The 27578-nt window shown below is 52.1% G+C and overlaps 1 protein-coding gene and 1 long non-coding RNA gene across 2 annotated transcripts; both read right to left on the reverse strand.

The window, feature by feature from the left end:
• Window positions 1-3735: 3735 nt before the first annotated feature.
• Window positions 3736-6598, reverse strand: LOC119107724 (ER membrane protein complex subunit 3-like). Its single transcript, XM_037231267.1, has 4 exons — window positions 6421-6598; window positions 5202-5302; window positions 4787-4942; window positions 3736-4388 (listed from the first exon to the last, which is right to left on the reverse strand). The coding sequence occupies exons 1-4, from the start codon at window positions 6567-6569 to the stop codon at window positions 4021-4023; spliced, it is 774 nt and encodes a 257-aa protein (XP_037087162.1). The 5' UTR covers window positions 6570-6598; the 3' UTR covers window positions 3736-4020.
• Window positions 6599-22626: 16028 nt separating this feature from the next.
• LOC119107150 (uncharacterized) lies at window positions 22627-26859 on the reverse strand. Its single transcript, XR_005095210.1, has 3 exons — window positions 26778-26859; window positions 25763-25890; window positions 22627-22715 (listed from the first exon to the last, which is right to left on the reverse strand). It is a non-coding gene; the product is annotated as an uncharacterized LOC119107150 (long non-coding RNA).
• Window positions 26860-27578: the final 719 nt, after the last annotated feature.

A 27578-nucleotide genomic window follows, 5' to 3' on the forward strand; every position in this document is an offset into this window, starting at 1 on the left:
CGAAAACTATAGTTTTGGACTTTACCTCTCATATGAGGGACAGTTTACTCCGCGGATTCACCGTCACTGGCTTTCTGAGCCAACAATGAGCCCCTTGCAGACTAGAGATGGGCACTTCCCAAACCCAAAAGTGTGATAGGTGTTTTCCGAGCCTAAAGTTCTCCTTTTCGCAGCCTATACCGGGTCCCTGCCTGACTTGAGACGACCCGTTTCTGAGCTTATGATGAGCCCGTTCCAGGCTTGAGAAGGCCCTCTGAGCCTACGATGGGCCCTTTTCCCTTCCTGAGACGGGCCCTTTTTGAGCCTACGATGAGCCTTTCCAGACCAGAAAGGGTCCCCTACCGTGCCTGCAAGTGACGCAATTGATTTCCCGTCTGGAAAATGATCGTTTGCAATTTAAGATGACCCTTCGCGAAGACGATACAAATCCCTTGTGACCTTTCCGGATCAGACAAGAGCCTTCTACGCTTGCTTTGGTAACGCAATAAGGAAATGCTACTAAATATCTGAGGGGCCCTTCTGGGTTACCATAAAATATGGCGGGAGCAAAAACATCCTTGCTCCCTTTTCAAAAGATGGAGAGGCAGCTTGCCCCTACTGATTTCAATGGCGTCATAAAAATGGCTAGCTGGCGCATTATTTATCCTAGGAAGGTGGCGCACCTATGCTTCATTCTCACCCACATCGGTGGAGACTGACGAAATTGCCGCGTTGTATACAATCAATCCATGCTTCAACATTGCGTCGGCTTCATTGCTGCCTGGCCTCGCGGAAATTGGCGTTGCAACGCCGATTAAGGTTCTGCGGAGGGTTGCATATATAGGCCGTGCATTGTAGGTCTTCAGTAGCAAGGGAAAGTACTCAAAATGGCTTACAGAGGTGCGCAGAAAGTCCAGAAAGTAATGGTGCAGCCCATTGTATCCTTTTGGGTCGGTATGTTTCATTTCTGTTACGTTACGGTGTCGCGACTTAAATGATACCAAGGCCGTGTTCCTCATTGCCAAAAGTACACACCTAAGGTGCTGTATGTGTTGTTACAGGTGCTTACATCACGCGCAAGTGGCTATACTCTTGGGGGAGCTGCCCTCATGTGCTTTCTTTTGACATGGGATGCAACTTGTGCACAGCATTTCACAATAGAGAACACAGTCGTAGAGTGAGGGGTGCCGGTAGCGTAGTGGTTAACACTTCTGTGTTAACCACTACGCTACCTCTAACACTTCTGTGTTAACCACTGCACGTCTGGGAAACTAGAGACGTGGTTTGATTCCCCTAGGGTTTGATTCCCCGGGGTGCCTGCCCTTCCTGCTGGGATGAGAGGCAGGAATATAGCCTCAGCAGCTGAGTGTGTCATAAAGCCCCAGTGACATGACCTAGCAGTCATGGAGTGCATGATTATTTATCATGCAGCATAGTATTGTGTGCTGGGCCTCTGAATGTTGTTATGAGCAGCAATTTCTTTTATTTTTCATGATGCATGGCTAGCAAAAGAAAAATTGCATGCTGACATGTGTGACAGACAACGCACTGAGTACAGAAAGTTTGCATGTTTACAATCAATGTCAATAACTATGTGACACATTATTGAGGGCTTCTGTGATATATTGTTGGTGGCAAATGCTGAGAAGTGTTCTCCACCTCTGTGTAGCATCAACACGCTTGACACATTTTGTTAAGATGTATGTTTCTGGTTTGACAAGGTAAAAATGGCAAATGTAAGCAACCAACTTTTATGATGGATGCCATTGGCTAACAGGAAAGCAAGAATCAAGTTTTATCAAAACTTATCACAAACTTCCATCTTCAGTGCTGGATTAATGCTGCACCATTGACCTCTAGATCCATCAAGTCCCTATTGTGCATCTAAAGCAGCCAAATCCAGAAAGGCAGCCAAGTGGTTCATGTCACATGAGAAGCCCCTAGCAGGTGTATGGTAAGACTCAGTTGGAATGCTGCACAGGTTGGGCCGATGGTTGCCTTTCAGCCAGGCCAGGAGTGGCTGGATTTTCTGACTTTGTCATGCACAAAAGTGAAAATTATCAGATTTGTGTCAGCCATCTGGGTTAAAACCACAGACAACTTGACTTGAGCATAAATTTGAATTATTATCGAAGGTACCAATATACAAAACATGATTTGCTCTTTTTATCTAAAACGTGTGCAATGTGAACCATCAACCCTGCCTGATTGATTCCAGGACCAGACAATGGATGTGAAAAAAACAGAATGAAGTGAATTTTAGATAGAACTGTACCTGATCAGATAAGGCATTGCAAATTAATTGTTAATAGAACTAGAGTGGCCAGGATGAACATAGTGAGATGCACAGAAACTTGCAGTCCAGCAATGGACACCATACGACCTGGGCAGTCATCATGTCCCAGATGCAAAATCATCATCCATCACGTGGCTTCAAGATCAGGTATCAGATCACTGCAATGCTTAGGTTGCAGTTGTGACTTAAATATCTATGAGTAATATCATGCATTGTAATGTATTTCCACGAGCACCAATGTTCATGTTCCTGCAAACCAGATGGCTGCAATGCTTAGGTTGCAGTTGTGACTCTTAACTTCCTCTGAGTGGTGTTATGTGCATTTCCTTAACTTACCTCCCCAGAATCTCATATTCAGGTATCTTCAAAATCGGAGCAGAGTTTCAGTATGGCTCTACGAGAACGTCAACATGAGGATAGAGGGCCACATCATTGGTTTTGACGAGTACATGAACCTGGTCTTGGAAGAGTCAGAGGAAGTCAACGAGAAGCACAAGACTCGCCGACAGATAGGTGAGCAATTGCATGGCGCCGTGATTGGCGAAACGTTGGTTCGAAACGCCATACCGGAGTGAAAGCCCGAAACCGGAGCAGCCTTCTGCGTACAGCGAGAAAAGGAGGAATGCCAGCTGGGTGGTCAGGTGGATACTTGGATAATGTAATAACTTGGATAATGTAATAGCGTGTGGCAGTCTTGCATCCAATAGCGGGTGACAGTCTTGAGGAGTCCACGAGACATGGTCGTTTCTTCGACGGTGCGAGCTTCTACGTTGAGAGCTCCCACTAAGCGCCGGCGGCCTCGGCCTGTATCGCATGCACGGCAACCATCTCAGAAGTGTTATGTCAATAAGCCTGGGCAAAGATCACAGCTCTGAACGCGTTGCCTAGGGTCAGTATGTTGGTGACGTGTCATTCACAGGGCAGCGCTGTTATCGCCACCCGGACCGTTGCGTCATTCGGGCTTTCCGACGTACTCAGCAGCTGAGACTCAGACGCCTCCAGCCTCTGACCCTGGCGGAAGGGCGGATACCGCGGGAGTCGAATCCCGTACCTCTGGTTCCCAGACGCGCTGTGAAAGCACTTCTCCACCGGAAACGTTCGTCTCCCGGCCCAGCTGTAGTCACCGCAACAGGGCGCTGACCTGCACTTTTGCTCTGCAGGCCGGATCCTCCTGAAGGGGGATAACATAACACTGATCCAACAAGTGGAGGGCGAAGCCTCTACGTGACGCCCAGCCACCTCACCGCACCTGCAACGCTAGCATGCATCGCGGCTGCGTCCTAAAGGACAGAGGAAGAGGACCGTCGTACGGGCATGGCCGCTCGTTCTGCCTGGGACGTATTCTCTCCCAGGTCGGAAATGAAGACGTGAGGAACTGCCCCATCTGCACCGACTGTAACCGTAGCTGTCGCTTTCACGGTTCAAATACATCATCATCATGGATGTTCTTCACTGAGCTCTTTTCCATATTGTATGTGTATTTTTGTACGACAAATGAACCTTGGGTAGGTTGCAGATATTAATGGGTCACCAGAATTCATCACAAACACAAATAACATGTGCTAATTGCAAATCTGTTCTAATCGATTTATACAAGCCTATGCCTGGCGGCAAAACATGAATCACATAACCAACACGCATCTTACACTAAACCGGACCCTAAACACATTGACCAAGGGGAACAACGGCCCACACCTAGTCCCAAACGCGCCCATCTTCAACTGGCCGGCTACACACATATCGCCCTAGAGGAGCATATTTTGATGATAGATGGTCTCGCCCTGTGTGAGACCCGGTCCGAGCAGCTCGGTCTCGGCGTACCGCAGCGCCCATCGGTGCTCGCACACTTCGAGCGCCTCCCACTCGGCCTTGAAGGCGGCCTTGGGATCCTGCGGCATGGCAGCCGCGGGGCCCTGCATCTGCTCGGCCATCAGGCGAGCCTGGTCGGCCGCGTTGTTCTCGCCCAGCACCAGGGCGTAGATGCTGCGCAGGCCGAACACGTTGAGAAAATACCAGGAGGCGGACGACACCCAGGCAGCGTCTAGCGAGAGCAGCTCGATGCCGCGCTGTAGCATCGGCTTGAAGCGCAGCGTCAGCGGAAATGGCACCTTGGCTGTCGAAGGAGACGAGGTCAGCACGACGGCTGGAGCGTCAGGGAGAGCGAGAACAATCAGAATGAAAAGGTATGACGATGACCACGTCACGTGCCAGTACTCGAACGGACGAATACCGTGCACTGTTCAGGCGGAGCAGGTACAAATGGTGAGGTTGCACGGAAATCATCTGCTACAGACAATGGCACATAACAACCAAACCCGCCGTAAGTTGGGGCAGATCCAAGCTACGGAATTTCGAAAACTGCACCTGCCCCAAGCTACAACCATCGTAGCAGTAGTGCTCACGTAAAAGCTAGACGCTGGTAAGTAGTGACAAAAATTTCATGCGACAAAAAAACAGACGCCTGCAATGTGATCATCACTTCATGAAGACATTCGATGACAGCGGTCTTACTGGTGACGAAACCGGAGAACGTCCAGTTGATCCAACCGCCAATGAGGATCATGGGAAGTACGTTTGTCAGGTTTCCTTTCAACATCTCCGTCATCATGTTGGGGTCAGTCATCGGGTTCTGCGCAACAGGTGCTCGCTTCTGTGTCTTAAAGAAACCTAGAAAGAGCAGACCCTGTCAGGACGATGTCAGGTTCGATCATTGCGGGGCCTTTTCGCTGTGCTGCCGGCGCTGGCAGTCACAAGCCCCACTGGAACAATCCAAGATGCAGAGCGTCGCGTGCGCATCAGAGCGTACACATCTCACAAACGTAGGTTACAGAAAGCATAAATTTCCAGACTAAAATGACACCACAAAACAATGGCAGGATTCTGACTGATCTAGCAACCAGGAGCCAGCCATAGTCACCCAACTTACCAACATCTTCATTGTTGAAGAAATGTTTCCGCATGGCGAATCCCTGCTGTGGCAGGAACTTTCCATTCTCTCTCAGCAAGCGAGCACGGATCAGTGCTTGGCTGGAAAAGTCCAATAAAGTCAACCATGCAACAGCTACATGATACCCCAGATGAAAAATAATAAACATGCCTACATTAGCATAAGTGTTTGCATCATCCTTTGTGTTCCGGGCCTCGATGTGTGCGGACGTACTTCGTTGCAGCGGGCGCGACGCATCTCACCTCGATGGAATGAGGCGCAGTAATTGGGCAGGGTTAATAACTGGCTTAATCTAACATAACTTAAGCCAACTATTCGAGTGGGGTTTGAGAGGAGCAGACAGAACAAATAAGGGATGGCAGTGTTAGTTGAGGCAGTGGGGAAAGAGGTGGATCAATCTAAATGCAGGATAGCTTCACCGAAAGGTGGAACTGAGGACCTGGAATGGAAAACTGAGCTCTGTGAGATGGGAAAAAATTGGACAGATATCGAGACAAAGCAATACTTGTGTGAGTCTTATTTCATGCTTAGTGGAGATGGGATCCCTAAACCAAAGTAGATGAGACCACTGAGTGAGGAGACCAGGAGTGTCTCCTCAGTCATTTGAAGAAAAACTCAAGGTGGATGTCAAGGCAGGTGATGTGGCATGTAGGCCATCCCACATGTGGCAAATAAAACAATATATTACCTTCCATTGAAGATGGATTAATTTTTGTTCCAAATGGCTTAAACAATGCCAGGGCTGGAGTGGACAATATAAATGTAGAAACAATCAATGTAATACTATGTTACTACATAATTACACATGTAACATGCAATGACGAATATCATAAATGTTATACTCAATGTGGTTCTTCATCTTTTCAAGGCACACTGTCATTAGGGATATTTCTAGGAATTTTCAAAAAAGATGAGGCATTATTGTATAATCTCCAACATCTCTTCACCACCTTCTTAATGCTCCTTTCTACTTCTCAGCTGGGAGTGACACAGCTTGATTTCATGTTGTCTCATGTTAATGTATGGTTCATTCATAGTGCCACTTGGATAATGGGAGGGGCACTCCAGGTTACCACTTTTTGGCTCATGGTACATAAAATAGAAATGGCTGGCAGGCAGTGGTAGCACAGGATGACGTGCACTTGGCTCAGACAACATCTTCAGTGCATGTCACTTTAACAATATGGGCAGCACTCACCTGTCTTGCATTTGCTGGAGCTCAACTTTCTTTGGTGAAGATATTAGAATTGACAGATAATGTCTGACAATGCCAATTAAGAATGTGAGAACTACTATGGGCAAGAACACCCATATTCTAATATCAGGATCTAGCAGTAGCTCTGCCATATTCTTGACCACGGTTCAATATCACTTGTATGTCACTGGAAGCATTAGCGGCATTAATTGATGGAAAAAACATTCAGTTGCCCAGGCCACACACATGGGTATTTCCCCATCAACCAAGGGTTGTGCATTGAGGTACCTAGGTTCACATATTACTGCATGCCCATGTGGCCAGCTATTCACATTATTTAGTGGCTGAATTAAAGTAAGACCATCATCTACCATCAGTCATCAAATGAAATACCATTGGATGTATGTAAATCAACCATGACTGAGTATGTGATTCCATACAAAGGAACAAGCATAGCACACAAGAGCGTCATTTGTGGCAACAGTAGGAGCCATGGACCACTGGCATCAATAGAAACTGTTTAATCTCAGTACCTAGGCTACTCAATTATCATATTTCTTGCCAACAACACCAGAGTCACAGCCTTACTTCACCAGCTGCTCCCTTCCCTCTCAAGGCACCAAACCCTGGTGGCATCACAGACAGTTCTCCCAGCAACAAGCTCTGCTTCGCTGGGTGGACTCCCTGGAAATCCAGCCCAAAACCCAGCACAAAAATGACCAGGTAATTGCCCCCTCCGACTTGTGACTGTATAACCCTTACTAACACCGGGAATTGAGTGGTTGTAGATTATTGGGTGGTTGTAGCGGGCTGTCATTAGCTGATTTTGGCTAATGACTACTTTAAGCCTTTTCATCTATGATTTTTCCCTCCCTCTCACATAACACAATTCCCTCGGGTCTGCTCCACCTCCTCGCTTGTTTTTTTAAAGTTTGTTTCATCTTCCTAGCTGGGAGTGCCGCGACTTGATTTTATGTTTTCTGGTGTTAACGTACGGTTTACTGCGTCGCTGGGATTCAGGGAGGGGCACTCCTGGTTACCTGTTCTTGGGTAATGGTGTAGAAAAAAAAGTTTGCACATTCTGCTCTTGACATGACCTAATTGGTGCATGCAATCTTTACACATTTCAATTCAGTCACTAAGGCTACCCAAGCAGTTTGCATAAGTTTTATCAGTCACACTTGTTCCTTGGAAATTCATTGACTTCGTCTGCAATAACTTAAAGTTCAGGTTAATACTTTGATAACTCTTAACTGTTGCTTACTTAATGCTTTCTACTACAATCATGGTGCCATTCTAGTCCAGAAATTCATACCAAAATGAAAGGTAGTCATACAGGACCTGTCCAGTCAGGGTTAATAGCAAGTTTTGCAAAATGAGATGAGCAAAAGTGAAAATTGACAAAACCCACTCCCAAAATGTGCAAACATATTCCTTGTCAGATTTGTCACACGTCCATATCAATATTGCAGGGTCTTGAGCTCAAGTTGGGTGGGGGCTGAATCCCGTAACTGAATAAGAAACTTCACCCCTCAGCAGTATGCGGCTGGTTGTGAGGCGCCAACGGCGTAAGTCTCCCACCACAAACAAACTATATTATGCGCATTCCGCACGCAGCCCGTGCATTGCTGAGATCATCAGACAAGCTAACCATTAAAGAATGTTCCTACTATCTTGTTTTACTTTTATGCAGCATACATGAACAGAACTTCGCCTTCCCGCTCGTACTCACCCCGCAATCCGCCTCACCCACACACGCACAAAGTTATGCAGCAGCTGCAGCTGATGTTACCACACAGCAAAGGTCGCAAACACTCAGCTGATTGTCTGATTACGTCACAATACCACTACATCACTGTGTGGCGGCACTTCCTTATTGGAACCGGGGATAAATTTTTACTTGATTCCTGGTAGAATCGGTGTAAGGAAAGGGAGGTTAAGAAGCTATGCCCCCCCCCCACTTTTAAAATTGCGGGCAACAATGTTAAACGCTCCCCAACCTTTCTTCTTTAATTTACGTATGACTTACTTTTGTACTTGGCGGCGGATCCATGGGTGGAGGGCACGATATCATGCCCCCCCCCCCCCCCCCTCCCTAGTCCCTGAAGGCGCCCAAAGGCTTCGGAGGGGTCCAAAGCCGGTAGAACAGATGTTTTTTTTAACACAAAGCATAGCAAAATAGGACATTTTTGGGCTTCCGGGCGTCTAAGAACAGTCGCAAGCGGAAGTGAAGGGCCCAATAGTAGACGAAAATTGTTCTTCACTGACCAAGGGGTCCGTAGCTGGGATATTATAAGGCTCATTACGCTGTCCAGAGGACCTAAACGCCCACTTGCGGGATCAACCCGATCGTTAAGGAGCCTTCCACGCTGGGGCCTTTCCTGGTACCGTGCCGGGGTGCTCTTGTCAATCAGAGGCCCTCCACGGACTCTTCCAATTTGCCTGAAAGGCTTTCTACGTTATAGCTAGGGGTTCCATATGTTGACCTCCCCGGGGTACTCTCGGTTTTTCAGACGTCCCTCACGTTGGTCTCGGTTAACTTAGCAACGCACTTCCAGTGTGCTCATGGGCCCTCTTTATCAATCTAGGGCCCTTCCAAATTTCTTTCACTTCCTTACGCTCCCATATGTCTTTGGCCTTAGGCTCTTGTCTGGGCCCACTTGTTAAACTGCTTGGACACATTCGGTCGTTCAGGCTCCTCCAAATTGAGTCTCGGGTACTTTCTAGTTTAATGGAGAACCCTACACACTGGTCGGGGGCCCATCTGCTATCCTGCTGGGCACACTGGATCGTTTGGGGGTCCTGCACATTGGGTATTTGAATGTAGGACCCTACGATCCTGTCGGGGGCCATCTAATAATCTGCTAGGGTACACTTGAGCTTTTCATGGCCCTCCACACTTGATGTTGGGTACTCCTTACTTGAATGGAGGGGCCTCCGTTCTTCTCGGGGGCACTATATGTTAACCTGCTCGGACACACTCGATCGTTCGGGGGCCCTTCATGTTCCGTCTAGGGTACGTCCTATTTGAATTGATGGCCCTATGTTCTAGGCAGGGCCCCATCTATTAAGCTGCTCAGGCTGGTGGTGGCTACAGAGGGAGGGGGTAAGGCACGGGACCATATCCCCTTGTGCCCCGATGTGTCCCATAGGCTCCGAAGGGGCACATAACCGACCGAACGAACGCGGTTTTCTAACTCAAAACGAGAAGTTGGACGCCATTAGCTGCAGACCACCAAGAACAGTTGCAAACGAAAGTGAAGGGCCCATACGCAGAAGTTAATTCTTAGCTGATTGAGCTCTTAATTGGAGGGAATTTTGGGGCTCACTGCCCTGTGCGGAGGCCTTGCGCCGTTGCACTGGCGCTGTATGTCCACTTGCCGGGTCATTCGGATCGCTAGGAAGTCTTTCATGCTGTTATTGATATCTGTGAATTTTATCGTAGGGCGCTACGCTGCTGTTGGGACACTCTGCATATGTCTGGACAGTCTTGGGCGATCAGGTTTTCCTCCATGGACTCTTCCCATTCGCCCGAATGGTTTTATACGCTTTTTCCGGGGCCCCATGTGCCAGGGTACACTCTGTTGCTCATGGACCCTTCACATAGATGTCGGGTTCTTTTCACTGGTTCGGAGGGCCTTGTGCTGTTGCTGGACCGCATGCAAGTAAGGTACAGAGCCACGCGGTGCTCACAGGTCCTATTTCTTAAATAGGGCTCTTTTTCTTTGATCTCACTTGCGGAGGACCCTTCACTCCTACCATGGCTCTTTCTTTTCACCTACCCGGACACTCTCGATCGCACAGGGGCATAAATTCATCGCACTGGTCCTCGGTAAATTTCCTTTGCTCTGAGGGCCCTGTGCTCCTGCTGGGGTCCTATATGTCAGCCTGCCGGAGCACCACCGATCGTTGTACGGCCCACCCCGTTGGTCTTGGGTTCTTCTCGCTTGCTCCGAGGAGCCTGTTCTTGTCGACGAAAGCTCCTTTGTTGGCCTCACGAGGCACCCATGATCGCTCAGGTTACGCCCCTACTGGCCTTGGTGCCTTACCCTTAGAGCAGCAGTCGGATGTGCGCCGATAAATTTTTGCGCGCAATTGTCGAAGATAATGTGCTGTGCCGCCGACGTCCGATGTGTCATCTGCCTTGGCTATTGAAATCGTGGCACTTTTTATACTTGTGTGTCACATCCTTAATATATTTTGAATGCTAGCATATTTTGCACCGCTTTATAACAAAAGGAAAACTCCGGATTAGTCATCCGCCTTCAACTGATCACATCGGCCAGCCGGCTAGTCGTTAATAACCTAGGAACCAAGGTCGTGTTTACTTTCATGGAATTTAACAGCCAACTTTAGTTTATTCTACTATTTTTCTGAGATACTCAGCCTAATATGACAGGATTTACCATGATCAGAAGAAAACGAATAAGCTCCATGCATATGCGTACGTAACACGCCCAGCTTTCAAGGGCTGCAACGGTAAGATGGGTTCCCGTCTATACTATCATATATATATATATATATATATATATATATATATATATATATATATATGTATGTATGTATGTATGTATATATATATACATATGTTATGCTTTTCAAACCAAGATTTAATGGCAGCCATACTAGTATTTTTTGGAGGGGGCCCGAAACTCTAAGGGTCCCGCAATGTTGCGTAGCCCACAAACCCTGAATTTGTCCCTGTTTGTACTGTCTTTAACATGCATGTCAATGTACCTAGTTCACCAGCCATCTTCTGCCACTGGAGACACTATGGCTCACCGTAGATTTTATCCTATCCTATGTGGCGACTGGAGATATTAACGGGTAAGCCCAAGGTTCCAAGAAGCAAAGATTCTGTATTTTTATGTAACCTTGGTTCTTCTGCATGGCTGCTCACTATTCACTCAGCATAGGTCCAAGCAGTCAATATGGCATGATGTATGCCTTTAAGGGTCTTAGAATCGACCAAGGGGCCCCGCCCCCGTGTTGTCAGAATGGAAGCCGGAATTCACCCCGCGCCGGGAAGGAATAGCCTTTCATCCCTCGACCAGCAATGATAATATGCCCTCAAATGTTTTGCAAACTTTCCAAAAACGTGAGGGGTCTTAAAAGTGTTGAATTAAGTGGATCAAAATGAGGTAAAAACTGAAAAAGACCAACACATGTGCGCCTGTTGAGAACGTTCATTCTATGAGAACAATTCGTCCCGGGGACTGCGGAGCGGACCCGGCGGAGCAGGCCTCACGCGCCCCGCAGCGCTTGGCCCCGGGGACTGCGGAGCGGGCCTTAAGCGCCCCGCAGAGCTTGGCCGGGGGACTGCGGAGCGGACCTTAAGGGCCTAGGAGGGCTTGGCTACGCCAGAGCCCCGAGCACGGCGTTGCCTACTTTGGCCGCCGCGCCGGGACCAAGGCCGCCACGAAAGGAGGACGACCCTCGTGTTACCAAAGTGATAACAGCGACTCTGAAACAGCCCATGCCCGCGGACAACGCGCTCAACTGCGCGGAGAACGCAGGACCGCATCCCGCGGCATAGCTCAACGGCTGCTTGGCCAAGTACTGCTGCAACACCACTGTGAAGGTCACGCCGCTCACTCGCACTCCTGCAACCGACCTGGCGTCAACGCAGCGGGGTGCGCAGTGTACCTATCTGCCGCGAGCCGCATGCTGTTTGTTTAGCGTAATTAGGTTATCTTACGACGTGTGTTCTTTTGCAATCCCGGGACCAAGATTGAATAGCTTAGCTTCAGATGTGTCGTTCAGCGTGTCTGTCCGTCGCGAGCCACACACGGTTTTTCAATGTGCGAGTACGGTTTTTGTTTGTCACGTTTGGCCCGGGCGCTGGTTCCGGACATGCGCGCCAGGACAATTAATGAGGGGTGACCATTTAAAAGCACAGACCTCGTCTGAGTACAAAACATACAGGTTCAACCAATACATGGGCACGTTCGGACAGTACAGAGGCAGCGAGACGGGCGCGGTGATGAGAGGCCATATCACCTGGCGCGCCGACGGCCAGGCGCTCGGCGCCTGCTCCTCGGAAAAAATGTAAGCCGACGGAGGAATCGCTGACTCTTCGGCGATTCTGAGATCTCCGGCTTCTTTTTTCCCATTTTAAATGCGTTCTGCTGGTCTTTTTGAGATCACGTGCTCGCACATAAATTTTGATCGGTGACATGTCGTGCACTGTTTTCGTGCTTACGTCGTATCGCAGCAATTAACATGCCCAATATATGAATCTGTCACTAAGGTGTGTTGTTATATGCCATGCCGGTCCCTGCCTGGCATTTTTATATGCACTTCAATGAACAATCTGTAGGAAAACAGAAGACTAATGAATATTGTTCGGCCTAAATTTCGTGCCATGAGAGAGGACGCGTCGTGGTCAGGTCCATGTTTAAATGTCAAATCAATTATCTTGCATAGCTCATACACTGCGTACAGCTTGTGGCAACCGTGAATTCCCACGCGTATAATGCAAGGATTTTTATCACCACAGGCTAAATGCGTCTCAGATGCTTTGCGTTATGATTCCTTAGAGACGATGAGGGATTCCAGCATGTCGAGGTGTGATTCCGGCAACTGAGGGTAATAAGCCGATGGGGGACTCCCGCGTGCCGATGAGGGATTCCGGCATTATTCTGTAACAAGAGAAGGTGGGAGCTGCGTGGTCATGCCACGGTTAGCCTTGCACCAGGTGGCTACTATTTGCTGGGGACAAAGTCCGAGGTACGCGTGGTGTATGGCTGTATAGTTCCGCCCATAATTGAGGGGGTCCGATCGCTGCACATAAGCTGCAGACAGTGTGCAGTGACCACACTATAGGCCTCCCTTTAATACGACCAGTGACAAGTATGCATGAGACGGTGGGAATGCATGAATGCTAGTTGCGGAATCCCAGTAAAGTGACGTTGGCTGCCCATGTTAGGACGAAAGCACCTGTTTCGTAAAAGCCCATGCAATGTCGGTGCACCAATGTTTTCGCCACCATTTGCGTCGCCCCAGTTAGTTGGTTTATTACAGGGAATTACAGGCAATGACGGAAATAACCTGCAGATCAATGCAGCGGGCCATCTAGTCAGCAGGCACCAATAACAATAACATGTGTACTTAATCTAAGCAAAGTGTGATTATTACCGGACCTATTACTCCCAAGGAGCTTTTCTCCGTGAAGTTTTGTATTGGTGAGTACAGCCACTTTCTCTAGAAAGGTATTCCTAACATTACGCATTGCACAGCGTCATGTGTGAGCATGTAACTTCAAAAACCGTACAGGAACTTCATCTAATCATTGAGTCGGCCACGGCGCTTGCTGCTTTTATGCAAGCCGTGCTTTGCGAATCACGTGATTGCCACGTGGTGCTGGTGAGAGGTCCGTCGGGTGAGCATGACAATGCTGCGAGAGAAAAATGAGCCTTTGCTCCGAGTTACGCGGACGGCGAAGGAGGAATCATCCCGAATCTTAACTTACGATTTAACACGCAAAAGCATCGCGCTTAACACCAGCACCACCGCAACACAACCGTGAAGGTCACGTCGCTCGGACGCACACCTGCAACCGAGCCAGGGTGACCAGCGCACCGCTGCATCGGGCCTGTTCAGACGCACACTCGCGTCCGGGCAGGGGTGGCCAGCGCACCGCTGCATCGGGCCTGTCCAGACGCACACTTGCGTCCGGGCCGGGGTGGCCAGCGCACCGCTGCATCGGGCCTGCTCAGACGCACACTTGTCGAGCCGGTATGACCAGCGTACTGCTGTATAGTGTACTCTAGTTTGACATAGTCATTTTACACAGTGCTTTAGAAAATGATCACTCGGGGATTTAGATAGATAGCATTGCAACTAGTGCACTAACCCCTGTCAGAGATCTTACAAATGTGCGGTGTATGCGAAATCGTGCTACGCAGGATTGTGCGCGAGTGTTTTATGGGCGACGTTAGAATAATATCTATAGACGCCGTGCATAGAATCATAGTGAGTGTGAGAGACCTGTTCAGCGGCACCATGTGAATAGGACCGCGGCTCTGTCACGCTGCCGGGCCGGGCGGCTCATCCGCCGAAACCCCGCTCAACACTTGGTCGCCATTTGTCCCCCCCCCCCTCCCCAATGGCCGTGGTATTTCTCGTTGGTCGTGGTGGTAATTTCGTCTAGTATTGTTTGCCTTACTCTTTGCCTCTGCCTTACTGTAGTTCCTGTTTGTATAAATCTTCATTCATCTTGTTATGTTCGATTCTTCACCCGCTTACTCTGTTCTGTATATAAATTCCGTAAGGTCTCTAAATTTTCTACATCCGGCGGACACTTCGGCTAAGTCGTTCAGGTATTCAATGCGACTGTGAGTGACCGGAAAAGGAAAACTTACAACTCTGTTGCGAATCGACTTGTGAAAAAATAACGTAAGATAATTTTAGACACTGCACACTCGCAATCCCAGGAGCGTGAACCGCGATACGCGAGGTTGCAGTTTTCGTAAAACTGATTGGCGTTGGCCACTGTAGGTAACGGCAGGTGGTGGACGCGATGCTCAAGAGAACAATCTTTGAGCGAGATTTATAATTTTGATATAATGATAATTATACATTATATTTATTTACATGCATATATATATACACACACACATATATATATATATATATATATATATATATATATATATATATAATACAATATCTAAAATCCTGACCCTGAAGGAATCAAGGCTTTTTGAAGGAGGCTAGTGCACATGCCATATTCTGGTGGTTTACAAGTAAACAATCTACCGGTAATCCTTAGGCGGTATGCAGTTTCGCATTCTTTGAACCTCAATTTAACCCTCAGAGGCAAATTTAGGCTTTCAGGACTTTTTGATGGACGTCAGTTCTTACGCTTGTAAATATCTTGATTTTTGAAAAGGTTGAATTGGTCGGTAAGTTGTTGGTGATATGGAGTTCCAAATCACTTGACCTTCCTTTTGACATTGAAGGTGGCATGAAATTGCAACATATACGTCACTTTTTATTCTCAAGCCATAATCGACCATCTGAAGTGTTCCCAGAGAAGTTGGAACTCGTCGTTGAAAAAAATGCTGAATAAACCACCAGGCGTTCGCTTCTTGCTTTCTAAACCTTTACACGGATATGTGCAATCCCCGTTAATTGGCGTATTTTGGAGTAGGTTGCGTCATTTTTTCATGTTAGGCCACTCGCCAGCTCGTTTCACGAAACCATGCCCTTGGATAGATCAGGCAACCTCGTGATGCGATTATCCCTCCCAAGCTCACAACCAGGCAATATCATACGCGTAGTCAGTTTTCCGCTCCAAAGTGGATCAGGTAGCAAGCCTCTTGAAAACCGGCGAGATGTTGTTAGCAACGCTCTCTAAAAGCACAATTTTATGAAAACGTATATTTATACAGGCGTCAACATCGTTAAATCCACCAACGCTATCTCACGGTCCAAGTAGCCAATGAAAGAACAAGCTCCAGGAACCAAGAACATTCACGCAGAGTCACCGCAGTACGTGTGTTACAACCAATCAAAGGTCGCGCGTCTTCCAATGTCAATCCAAGGTCGCGCATCCAACCAATGTGAGGTAAAGTCGTCATTACGCTGGCAACCCAGCCGTGTATCGGGCCTCGCGGCAGAGAAAAGCAGACACCGGCATTTAGCAGCTAAACATGTTGTCCCATGTGGCGTCACGACAACAAGGTGTGCTGACATCGTTTATGACAATGCAGATGCTATATCTGAATAAGGTACATACGCGCGTCTGATATATTTTATTGGTATAAGTCGACGCCGTCTGGTTGCAGTCCATTGTATGCGCTTGGGTTTGTTTTGGAGGAATGTTATTGCTCGAATTGCTCAAAATGTGTGAATTGGGTTGGTTACGACGAAATATATGAGCTTGGTTACGGTTCGGCAGCATACATCTGTTCAGTTACGCGACGGCGGAGTGATTTTTCAGCTCTCAGGTGGCGAAATGTGTCTACTGGAGCTTTATCACGCCGTCGGATCGGCTGTGTGTCCCGCCATTTTCCATGATTTCACCGCATTATCACGTTCGGCTGTAATGCCGACCCTCGGTCCCGTGCGACCCTGCACGCCGAACACCACCGGAATAGCTCAAGCTCCATCCGCAGTGCATTGCGACGGCACCACTCACGGCACACTGCGCCTCACAGCGACCCGACGTCGCCCCGCCCCGCACGCGCAGCACACCACAGCGGCTCCAGAGCAGCTGCTGCCGCTCCCGTATCAAAGGTAGCGCCAGGATGCCCGGCGCTCGGCGAGCGCCGTCAGCCGCCGGTGCTGGCGCGTCCGCGTCTCGGGGCGGCGACGGGCAGTACGGCCCGAGACGAGACGACCGGCTGCGGCGCGCACCACGTGCTGCGAATGCGTCGAAACCTCCGCCCAGAGCGCCGATGTCGCTTAAAACGTATCCCCGCCAACACCTGGTCACTCTGACTGTGGTTTAGCAGCTGAGCGTGCGAGAATCCACGCTAGGTGCGCGCCAGCTCCGCCCCGGACACGCATACAGCACCACCAGCTCTGTCCGGGACGCCCAGTCAACAGCGCCAGCTCTGCCCGGGACACCCAGTCAGCAGCGTCAGCCCTGCTCGGGATACCCAGTCAGCAGCGTCAGCTCTGTTCGGGATACCCAGTCAGCAGCGTCAGCCCTGCCCGAGATACCCAGTCAGCAGCGTCAGCCCTGCTCGGGATACCCAGTCAGCAGCGTCAGCTCTGCCCGGGACGCCCAGTCAGCAGCGCCAGCTCTGCCCGGGACACCCAGTCAGCAGCGTCAGCCCTGCTCGGGATACCCAGTCAGCAGCGTCAGCCCTGGCCGGGACACCCAGACAGCAGCGTCAGCCCTGCTCGGGATACCCAGTCAGCAGCGTCATCTCTGAGGCCAGTCCTCGCCACCGCCGGCGCGCCACCGCCGGCGCGCCGGCTCCGGCGCGATCACACGGCGATGGTGAAGTTGCGTTTGATGCCGTTGAGCGTGCAGGCGCGGTAGTGGTGCTCCTCGTCGCGGGAGGAGGCGACGCCGGCCGGCAGCAGGCGCGGAAGACTGGCGTTGGCCCCCGGTCGACCAGCCGCGCCCGGCCACTCTAACTCCGGCAGCTCAGCCTCGTGAAAGCTGGCGCGAGCCGCCGCTGATCGACGCTGGCGCCGCCTCCTGGAGTACACACAAGCACAAGTTCGCGAGCTGGCATTGCATCTCACATATTTTTTTCTTTCTGCGTTTTTTGGGGTAGCACTGGCAACGAGACATGCCTACACGAAAGAGTCTGGTGTAACAAAATTACGCATTCTTGCTTCTCGCTTGGGAAGCAAGAAGCCCTAACCATGGATAACTAAGAAACGGCCATAAACAGCATGCTAAATAGCATGAAGATGAGGGATTTTGAGCATGACTGTCCACCAAAACATCGAGACATCCACCACAAAACCCAAACAAAATTACGTCGATTTTTTTAGGAAGGCTTGTAACAGACCTGCATTTACCCACGGCATCCTTAAGATCTTTCACTCACCGCTTACTTGCTGCCACGCGCTGTCCTCACGCGCTGAGCAGCGTCAGAGGCCGCCCAGCCGAGCGCCCACCGCCGACTTACCTTTTGCGCGCGTGCGGCGGACTGCGCGCGCCCGGCGGGCCGTGGGGGCGCCACCGGTCGGCGCGCGGTGACGAGTCCGTGTCCACGTCGCCGGGCGAGGCGGCGTCGTCGAATGGCGGCGAGGGCGGCGGCGGTGGCGCGCCGTACCGCCGACACTGGTACACCTGCCATCATATCATCTCATGTCATGTCATTTGGGCTTTACGACGCACTTAGCTGCTGAGGCTAAGGCTGGCGTCGCCTGCCTTTCAACCTGGCTGGAAGGGCGGGCAACGCAAGGAACCGAACCCTGTACCTCTGGTTTCCCAGACGCGCAGTGGTTAACGCAGACGCGTTAACCACTACACTACCGGCATCCGTACACCCACCATCGATCCCTGCGCTGTCACCTTCGCAACTAGATGTGTTGAAGGGGCAAGATAATACGTATTTGCATGGATGAGCAGTGGCGCATCCATAACGGATCAAGTTTACGACTGTAGCTTCGTTAAGTAGTTGCATGTATCCAAACCGTTTTCTGGCGCGGTGGTTTTGTGTGAGTGACCAGACTGCATCGAGGCAGGCAGCGCCATTAGTGCTACATGTCAACATGCGTGCGTAGTACCGCTGCCTTTCCTCTGCGTTCCCGCCACGTCACGCTCGCCTGGGTACGCTCGACCCGCGCGGCGCCGACTACCGCCGGTGAGCAGGAGCGGCACGGACCCTGTCCATCTGCAGCGTCTCGGTGTGGTGCAGCGGCGCGCGGCTGCGGTACTCGGCCGGCTCGGCGGCGCGCAGCTCCGGCACGCCCGTCACCATGTAGCCGGCGTGCGGCCCCGTGTCGGCCGTTGGCTGGCGCACCCACACCGGCCCGGCCCCGGCCGCCTGCGCGCGGAGGGGTGCGGCGTCATGCGGGCCGGCCGGCCGGCACGCGCCGGCTCGGCACACGTGCAACAGACTATATCTGCGACCACCGGGGGTTCGGTCAACGGGGGTGCTATGAGTTATGTAGCCGTCTGCATGTGTTCAAGACATCGTATATCGGTTGCCTCGAACATCGTTTGCCTTACAAAATGTATACAAAGTGGGCTGGGCGCCCCAACCAAAACACTACCGTTGAGCGGTCTTACTGCACGGCCACCATTCATCGCACACCACGCAAACCGTCTCGTTTCAATAAAATTTGAAAACCTCGCCCTGGTAACTGACAATATTCCCAGACGAAATGCAGCAACCAAACCGACGTTCAGCAAACCCATGAACGCAGCACGCGAAAATAGCTGGCCGCGTGAAGTCCAGCCTGCCGGCGGGGGCCAGATACAGCGCGCCGACCACTCGCCTCCAGCGCGCCGGACGAGGTCGGGTTCGCCTTGTAGATGAAGTCGTACACCTGGCGCTGGCCGCACTCGTCGCTGGAGCCGCTGCCGCAGCGGGCGCGGAAGGGGCCCGGGTGGCGGCGGTAGCAGAGGCAGCCGGCCGTGAGCAGCAGCAGGCAGCTGACGGCCGAGAGCAGCGCCGCCAGCAGGGGGCGTACGTACGGCCGCAGGCCACCGCCGCCGCCGCCGCTCGCCTCCAGCTGGCCGGCTGGGCCGTCCGGCGACCGGCCTGAGCACGGGGACGTAGGGCAGCCGTCTGAGTGCCGGTTTGGGCAGGCAGGGGGGAGCGAGGGGACGCTGATGCGGCATGAGCAAGGAGACGTAGGGCAGCCGTCTGAGTGCCAGTCCGGGCGGGCGGGAGGGGGATGGGGCTCTGATGCGGCCTGGGCAAAGGGACGTAGGGTAGCTATCTGAGTGCCGGTCTGGGCAGTAGGGGGGGGGGGGGGGGGGTGGAGTGCCGCTACGGCCTGTGCAGGTTGTTATCGAGCCTTCAGACCAAGTTTATAGGCACAAGCGGGGATAACTCAGGTAAGTTTATGGGTACAAGTGGAGTAACTGGGGTAAGTTTAAAGGGCGAGGGCGGACAAGGCTGCAACCCCGCAGCTCGGACCACACGTTTTATAATCTTCGCAGCTAAACACGGCGTTAGAGATGGTAGCCATTGTGGACGCTCCGACGGACCTAAGAACCAGAGCAGCTCGCGACACTCCCTCCGGAGAAAAGGACATGTAAAATGCACGCACTGATGCGGCAGTGTCGTAAAAGCATGACCTGGCGATGCACGTGCTAGAACAGGACACCAACGCACACATGAAAGGGATGAGGGAGCGGTTATCACGGCGGTGTCTCCCGGTTATCGTCGTCCTGCCGTCCTCACGCAGGGCAATGAGGGAGCGGTTATCACGGCGGTATCTCCCGGTTATCGTCGTCCTGCCGTCCTCACGCAGGGTAATGAGGGGGCGGTTATCACGGCGGTGTCTCCCGGTTATCGTCGTCCTGCCGTCCTCACACAGGGTAATGAGGGAGCGGTTATCACGGCGGTGTCTCCCGGTTATCGTCGTCCTGCCGTTCTCACGCAGGGTGCGGACTGCAGGACGATAACGACGTGAGTTTGCGACGGTTTCAGAGACGGGCGTTGGAAATCATCGGTTCTACTTGCGCCATAAAATCCGCTAGTGCTGTCTCTTTCTCTACATCATGCCTCAGGTGGTGCGCATCTGTTGAACAATCCAGAGGAACGACACGCAAGATCTGGTCTTCGCCAGCCGGGCGTAAGTTTACTTTATTATCAAGTCGCGCCATGGTGGCTGCAATGTCAATTACGCCACCCGATGAACCAACTGTAACTGAGCAGCCTTTTACTTATGCAGCTGAGATGGTGCCCGAAGCGTCCCAGAAACAGGTAAGAGCTGCGGCGGCGGAAGAGCCCGGCGAGGAAGCACGGTCAGCTGAGTCCTACCCGGCCGACTGTAGGAGCGCTGCGGATCGTGCTAGCTTCAGCGTTTGCCGGAACGACTGTTGAGGAAATTCCATCTGAGACAATGGAGCACCTCTGACATATTTCTCCCCCAACGAGCGTTGGTGTCGAGAGTCCTCGTCGGCAAACTCCCTACTTACGACGCTTCAGCCGGCTTATGAGATTGGCGCCGGCTCTGAGATTGGCGCCAGCTCTGGGATTGCTCGGGGCAAACTCTTAAAGCACAGCTTTCAGAGATACCGCATGTTTATTGTGCTAACAGGCGAGACTGTAACAAAACCAAACCAATACCTGACTACGAGACTGTTTTGGCTTCGAAAGCTGTAGCGGATGGCGCGGATCTGATGGATGGCGCGGATAGCGGATCTGCTTGTCTTCCGCGTAGAGCGGCCATTTGGTGCTTTTTCGGTCGGTGGGTCTTTTTCTGCGACACCCACTGTAGCTTCCTACACCACTCGAATACCTCTCTGTAATCTCTCCTTTCTCCCGCCCCGGCCCCACAGCTCGGCTCCCCACCGGCCGCGTGCCAGCCTCCTCACCTGAGCGTGGCAGGGTGCGGGCGCGGTAGGTGGCGGTGCGGTTCCAGCCGAGCCCGACAGATGTCACTGCCAGCTGGTACTCGGCGTCGGGCGGCAGGCCGGTCAATGTCACGCGGCGGGCTGACGTATGGATCGTGCGCACTGCCGGACGGTGGACATCGCCCGTGAGCCGGGCGACTACCGAGCTCCATTGGGTCGGGCGTGACCGATCAGAGCCATCCAGGCACAAAATATATACAGAGCACCCATGTCTGCCCGGACAGCCACCGGCGGGTAAGACCTACGCCGACCGCGCGGGGCGCTAGCCGCCGAGTCACTTCGACATTGGCCAACCAATCAAAAGACGGGTGGACAGCCTTCAGAACCTGACGAGACCCCACCGTCTACTTGATTAGCCCAACATCCAATATGACTTGCCTTTCTTCCAATCATCGAGCCTGCAGTAGGACACGATAAACCCCTCCAGGGTGCACTCCGTCTTCCAGGGGTCGAAGCTGAGCTGGATAGACGTTTGATTGACCTTGATGACTCCGGATGGTTCGGGTGATCGACCCAGGTAGCCCCGCGTGGCCTGCTCCAAAGTGCTGTGGTGGCCACTCGAACCAAGACGGTTCGTCGCTGAAAGGTGGGACACCACTTCAGCTGGGTCACCCAGTGTGCGTTTTTACTTCATGGATGGAACAGCGCATCACCTCATCCAACAGCTGCATGATTACTGTCCCTGGCCAGTTGTTGCAGAGAATGGATCCGGCAATACACATAGTTAAGCGTTGCAAGAAAAAGATCCGGCAATAAACGTAGCTAATCTAGCATTCATGCTACATGGTTGGGAGAGGATCGGGCATGGGGATCCTAAAAAAAACATACGAGCGCTGGAACGTGGACCTTGCTAATAAGCAAAGCGCAAACCGCCGATCAGAGGCGGGCAATAATTCCACAATCGACCATCGATGTCATAAAAATCCAGTCCCCACGGAATACCACGTGCCGCTTGAGCAGGCGTGGTCCCACCAGCAGTGTGGTATGCATCAATAACAGTTTCCCTGCCCTCTCTCCAGGCCCGGGTCTGGTGCGGGTCGTCAAGCCCCACCTTCCACAACCAGCCGGTAGAGGGTGCCGCAGACGAGGCCGGTCAGCTCGAGCTCAGTGGCTCCGGCGGCCACCTCGCGGCTGCTCCAGCTGGCCGGACTGGCCGCCGCCGCCGCCGCCGGCGCGTACCGCACCCGGTACGAGGTGACCGGCAGCCGGCCAGGTGCGCCCGGCGTCCACGCCAGCCGCACGCTGCTGTTGGTCACGTGCCGGACGTAAGGCACCGGCGCCGACGGTGGGCCTGCCGGCAGACGGCGCTCAGGTCGGCTCGACTCGGGCGCTCGCGGTGCTGGGCGTGATGCGTAGGCGGCCGGCCGTCATTGGCGGTCCAGTCGCTTCCAGGCGGATGGTGGGGGTGAGGAGCATGAAACCGGCCAGGACAGTGGACCTGAGCTTTCATCTTCGGTCGATGGTCAGGCGCGCCAAGCAAGGAGTGACCTCTAGAATCGGCGGAAGACGACGACAAGTTTGTGCTTGTGCTTTGGAGTCGGGGTCGACACCAGCATTAACACAAGTTTCGTTGATTCAGGGTAAAATCGATTTGAAATTAAATATTTAAACTAGCTGCAACTGAAGCTGAGTCCAAAGTGTAGGATGCAATCAACGGTGAGTCCTGTTTGGACAGAATGCGCCTGACGGCACTCGTGATTATTTTACTGAGATCCATTGAACACTTAATCTAACTCGCTGTTGGCAATACAATAAACAACATCAAAGCCTATTAAACCACGTCTCCCGGAATCAGACTCGAGCCAGAACAGTGTTTTCTCGCCTACAAAATCCTGCCAAGCACCATGCAACGTTAGAGCTCGCGGCCGTCCGCTGGAGCTGAGCCAGCCACAAGCCTGGATGGCGGCCGTGTGCTCAGACGTCAGGCCAGCCCACCGCCCGGGTCGCCGGGCTGGAGGCACTGCACTAGAGCAGACAGCAGACCTGGGGCCACGAGACTAATCAGCCCCGGCGACAGGTCGGTGCAGCTGAACCGGAACAGACGACAAGCCCGCCGGTCAAAACATGTCAATAGTTAGATTAGGCCAGGCAAGTTTGCAACAGCAGACGAACATCCTGCACTCCCATCGAGCATACAACAGCATGCAGGCCGGGCCACCATGTCAGCAAATTGAAAGCGCAGCGAAGGTCAAAGGCACATTGGGTCCACTGAAGCGCTCTTTAGAGGCCAGGTCGCTCGTGGCGTCTGGAAAAGTTCATTACTTCGGGTTTGGTCTCAAGAAAGCTTACTCTGAAAGGTTATAGCCCATGACGCAGCTTCATAAAACGGAGTCTTCCAAATATTGAACAGCGCTGTTTACATTTCAGAGCACCGCCGCCAAAACTTCCCTACCACAGGCCTGCCTTCCTGGCTGCTGAGCTACGTCCATTGTTTAATTATACCGAACTTCCCCCACCCCCACCCCCACCCCCCCCCAAAAAAAAATGCTCAGGAAACTCATCAAGCCAACCTCGTTTTGAGTCGTTGCTTTAAGTTATCCGCTATATCATTCACATTACTTTGATTATACCCTGGAGACGGACGCACAGCTTGATTGTGGTTAAAGACACACATTTTGAGGCAGCCCTTCCTTACAATGGGTGGCTTTATCTCTAGATAAAGACTCACAGCCATCCAAAGAGAATGACTCACTACTTGCTTCTGTTGAGCCACAAGTGCTACAGATTCCGTGAAACCTGCTGGCCGGAAGAATGACAATACCATTCACCGAAGCCGCCCACAGTGTGTTCCACGTGCATCCCTAGAATAGATGTGTAAAGCAGAAAAGTCAGTCGGAAGTCATCTTCGTTGGGCGCCGCACTGCCCTTCATTCTGCTTGGCGAGCACAGATGAGGCAAAACAGCTAGAGAGTTCAATCAGTTTTAGCTCTTCTCTGATTCAGTTCATAGTCATAGTTCAAGTCAAGAAGTTGTTCGTACATCGACCCAAGATATACGGCCAGCTGACGTCACCACTGCATTAACTAATGGAAACTTGGACGCCAGTAGCGTCCACATACAGCATACAGATATTGTCAGACGCAAGACTCTTTTGAGCTTCGTCCGAGATACGAGCCAGAGTGAATTTTTCCAGCGGCGACAGCCAAGACGTTTTATAAGCCAGCAGGTTCCGTGTAGTGGACGCCCATGTCTATTTAGGCGGGACATATTACGTCCGAATGTAACAGCTGTGAAGACGGACGCAATCGAAAAACGGCTGGTTAATCCATCATTACCAACCAATTGCCATTGTGAGGTCATTGTGTCATGTGGGGCCACAGGACAAGCGTCTGAACTGAAGGCCGGTGGGCCGGCCGCTAGTGGTGCCGCAACGAAGCCAGCGTATTCTGTGACAGGTCCACGCGAATCAAGAGGTACGGGGCGGGACACTGTGTGATGCCTTGAAAGGTTAACACAAAACACGCATGCTGTGATGTTGCACACAGACCACGTGCGACAGCGTGGCTTTCCGTGACTGCCGTTTATCGTCAGCAGCAGGAGTTGGTACCACCGAACACGCAAATAATGGCATAGTGAACCGAATTTCAGCACGAGAAATGCGCGTTTACAGACTTCAGCAGCAGATGCATGGCCAAAATGTTTCAGGGTCTCAGCCCAAGGCTGAAAGCGTCTTCACTCAGTGTGTGCTGCTCGCAGTCTTCTGAAATATGCACAGGGTGCGAAACAAAGTCATCAAGGACAAAGTAATCATCTTGGTGTCGCTTGTCTTAGTGCTGACTAGATTTAAAGTTCTACATTTTTGTCTGACGATACAGATGCGGTACGTGATATTTTTCAAGAAGTTGATTGCATCTTAAAGCAATCAAGCCTATCTGTCATGCGTCATGCCCCATCCAACTTTGCCGTGTCGCTTGTAAAAGGCCACGTGATGCAGTATGATCGATGTAAGATCCATGGTGATGCATGCGCATGGGGCACGTCTCCATCGCAGTTCAATGCTTCATCGTGAGTTTTCCTCTAAGCGCTTCGATGACGGACTACTGCAGCAGGTTCGGAGAAGAAATAGCAAGGTTTGTTGTTACACACAAGCAACATAGGAGACATATGCACTGTTACCCCATCACAAACAACATCGAAGCATGAATGGCGTGCTAAAACGATCACGTGCGCGCAGGCAAACTGTCACAAAAGAATATCCAAACACCCGAAAGTATTTGAATTCGTTCGGGAAATTCATGTGACACCGTTCACTTCAAAACACTATGCCGCCCCTCCAATCGAGAGCAATGTTACGCCTCAGGCGAAAAGCACCCCACCAGGGCCGGCGCGCGCACTCACTGATCACCACCACGTCGTACGTGATGTTGTCCCTGCCGTGGCGATTGGTGACGTCACACGTGTACACGCCGTCGTCCTCGGCCGTCACCGAGCTGATGACCAGCGAGCCGTTCTGCATCTGCCGCAGCCTGCGCACGGCCGGCACCGGTGACTATCGCAGTGCAGCCATCAAAACGGCCCGGCAGCGTCCAAACGCCTGACAGCTGACGGCGGAGGCGGGGACACGTGCCCTGCTGAGGGCGGAGCCCAGAATGAAGTGGAATTACCCGCGGAACAGATCCATTCTGACTCGCAGCTGCCCGTAGATGCCGTTACAGGTTTTACGAGTGTGGTATCAGCGGAGATGTCCGCTGATCGGCAGTTGGGAGCGACTGGTCCGAGATATACGCTCCGAGGCAGCTCATTTTTTTCGGAGTCGTGATCGAAAATCTCGACTATCTTTTCCAAGCATATGTTAAGTATCAAACTATATGGTGTGGAAATCAGGCGACACTTATCATGCACTCTTATCCGATGGCCACCAACTGTAATGTGAAAATACACTGATGTGAAATGTAATGTGAAAAAACAATGATACACTTTAAGTCTTCGTAACATCATTCAATGCGTTCAATACTTGCAGTAATATGCGGAAAAAAATACTGGGTACTGCAGGCCACGGACCGAAAGATGTGTGTGAAAATGTATAACTCATGATAACAAGATAATGTGTGACTGATCTGTTCCACTCATATTTCAAAGACACCACCAAGACCATGGGTAGGGGCCATCAAACTATTCTTAAATGTGCAAGCCATATCAAAACAGCATTTCGTCCAGGCAGCATTTGTGCAAAGCTTTTGGCCATTTATCTACACATACTAACAACCACAAACTGGAGAATTATCTGAGCTTCCCGCGGCCCCTCATGAACCGACACCGCATCCTCCAGAGGCAGGCCGCCCTCACTCAGCCGTTAGACCTTCCCACCCGCCAGTCCCCCGCCCCGCACCGGCGTCAGCGGCCGCCGGCTCACCGGTCGGACGTGGGGAGCGGGTCGCCGCTGCGCAGCCAGGTGATCGTCGGCGGCGGCAGGCCCAGGTGGCGACAGGGCAGCGTCAGCCAGCGCCGCCACGGCGTCACCAGCCGCTCGCCGAACGAGACGACGGCCGCCGGCACGGCCGCCGTCGGCGCCGTGCGCAGGTACGGGCTGGCCGGGCCGGCGCCGCGGGCCGTCTCGGCGCGCACCCAGGCCAGGTAGCGGTCGGCTGGCACGCCCGAGAAGCTCGTCTGGCCGGCCGGCACGCGGTGCGAGAGCGTCTCGTTCGACGACAGCAGCCTGCAGAGGCAGCACGGAGGTCGTCAGAGGACCGGCCGGAACGCGGCGGGGACAGGGCTCGGCTCGAATGGGCCGGGTAGTGAGTGCATGTGATCCTTGCATGTTGGCAGTCAGGGGGCGGGGTTAAAACACGACTTGATGATGAAAGGGCGATGTATGGTCAGCGAGCAGGGATGGAGAGCCACTCCTGTTAAAGCAGAAGGCAGAGGGGGGGGGGGATCAAAGAGCGGGACGGGAGCGCATTCCGGTGATGAACAGCTGTCTCCGCAGATGAAGCATCAACAACACGCAACGTCCATGTCATGCCGGAGATCAGCGCCGACATCTCCAGGTCTACGCGCATGCTATTGTAGATCAGTTGCAACAATCTCCATTAATCGCAATGGCTAAAGCCACCCCGACAGCTGTCGACGTCGCCGGATGCGGTTTGAGCTTTACACCGGGTCAGTACGTCTGCGTGTGTATTGTGAAGTGCCGGTGGGCGCTGGCCGTGTCAAT

This window comes from Pollicipes pollicipes, unplaced genomic scaffold (assembly GCF_011947565.3).
Source record: "Pollicipes pollicipes isolate AB1234 unplaced genomic scaffold, Ppol_2.1 Scaffold_6686;HRSCAF=7923_pilon_pilon_pilon, whole genome shotgun sequence".
Classification (NCBI taxonomy): domain Eukaryota; kingdom Metazoa; phylum Arthropoda; class Thecostraca; order Pollicipedomorpha; family Pollicipedidae; genus Pollicipes; species Pollicipes pollicipes.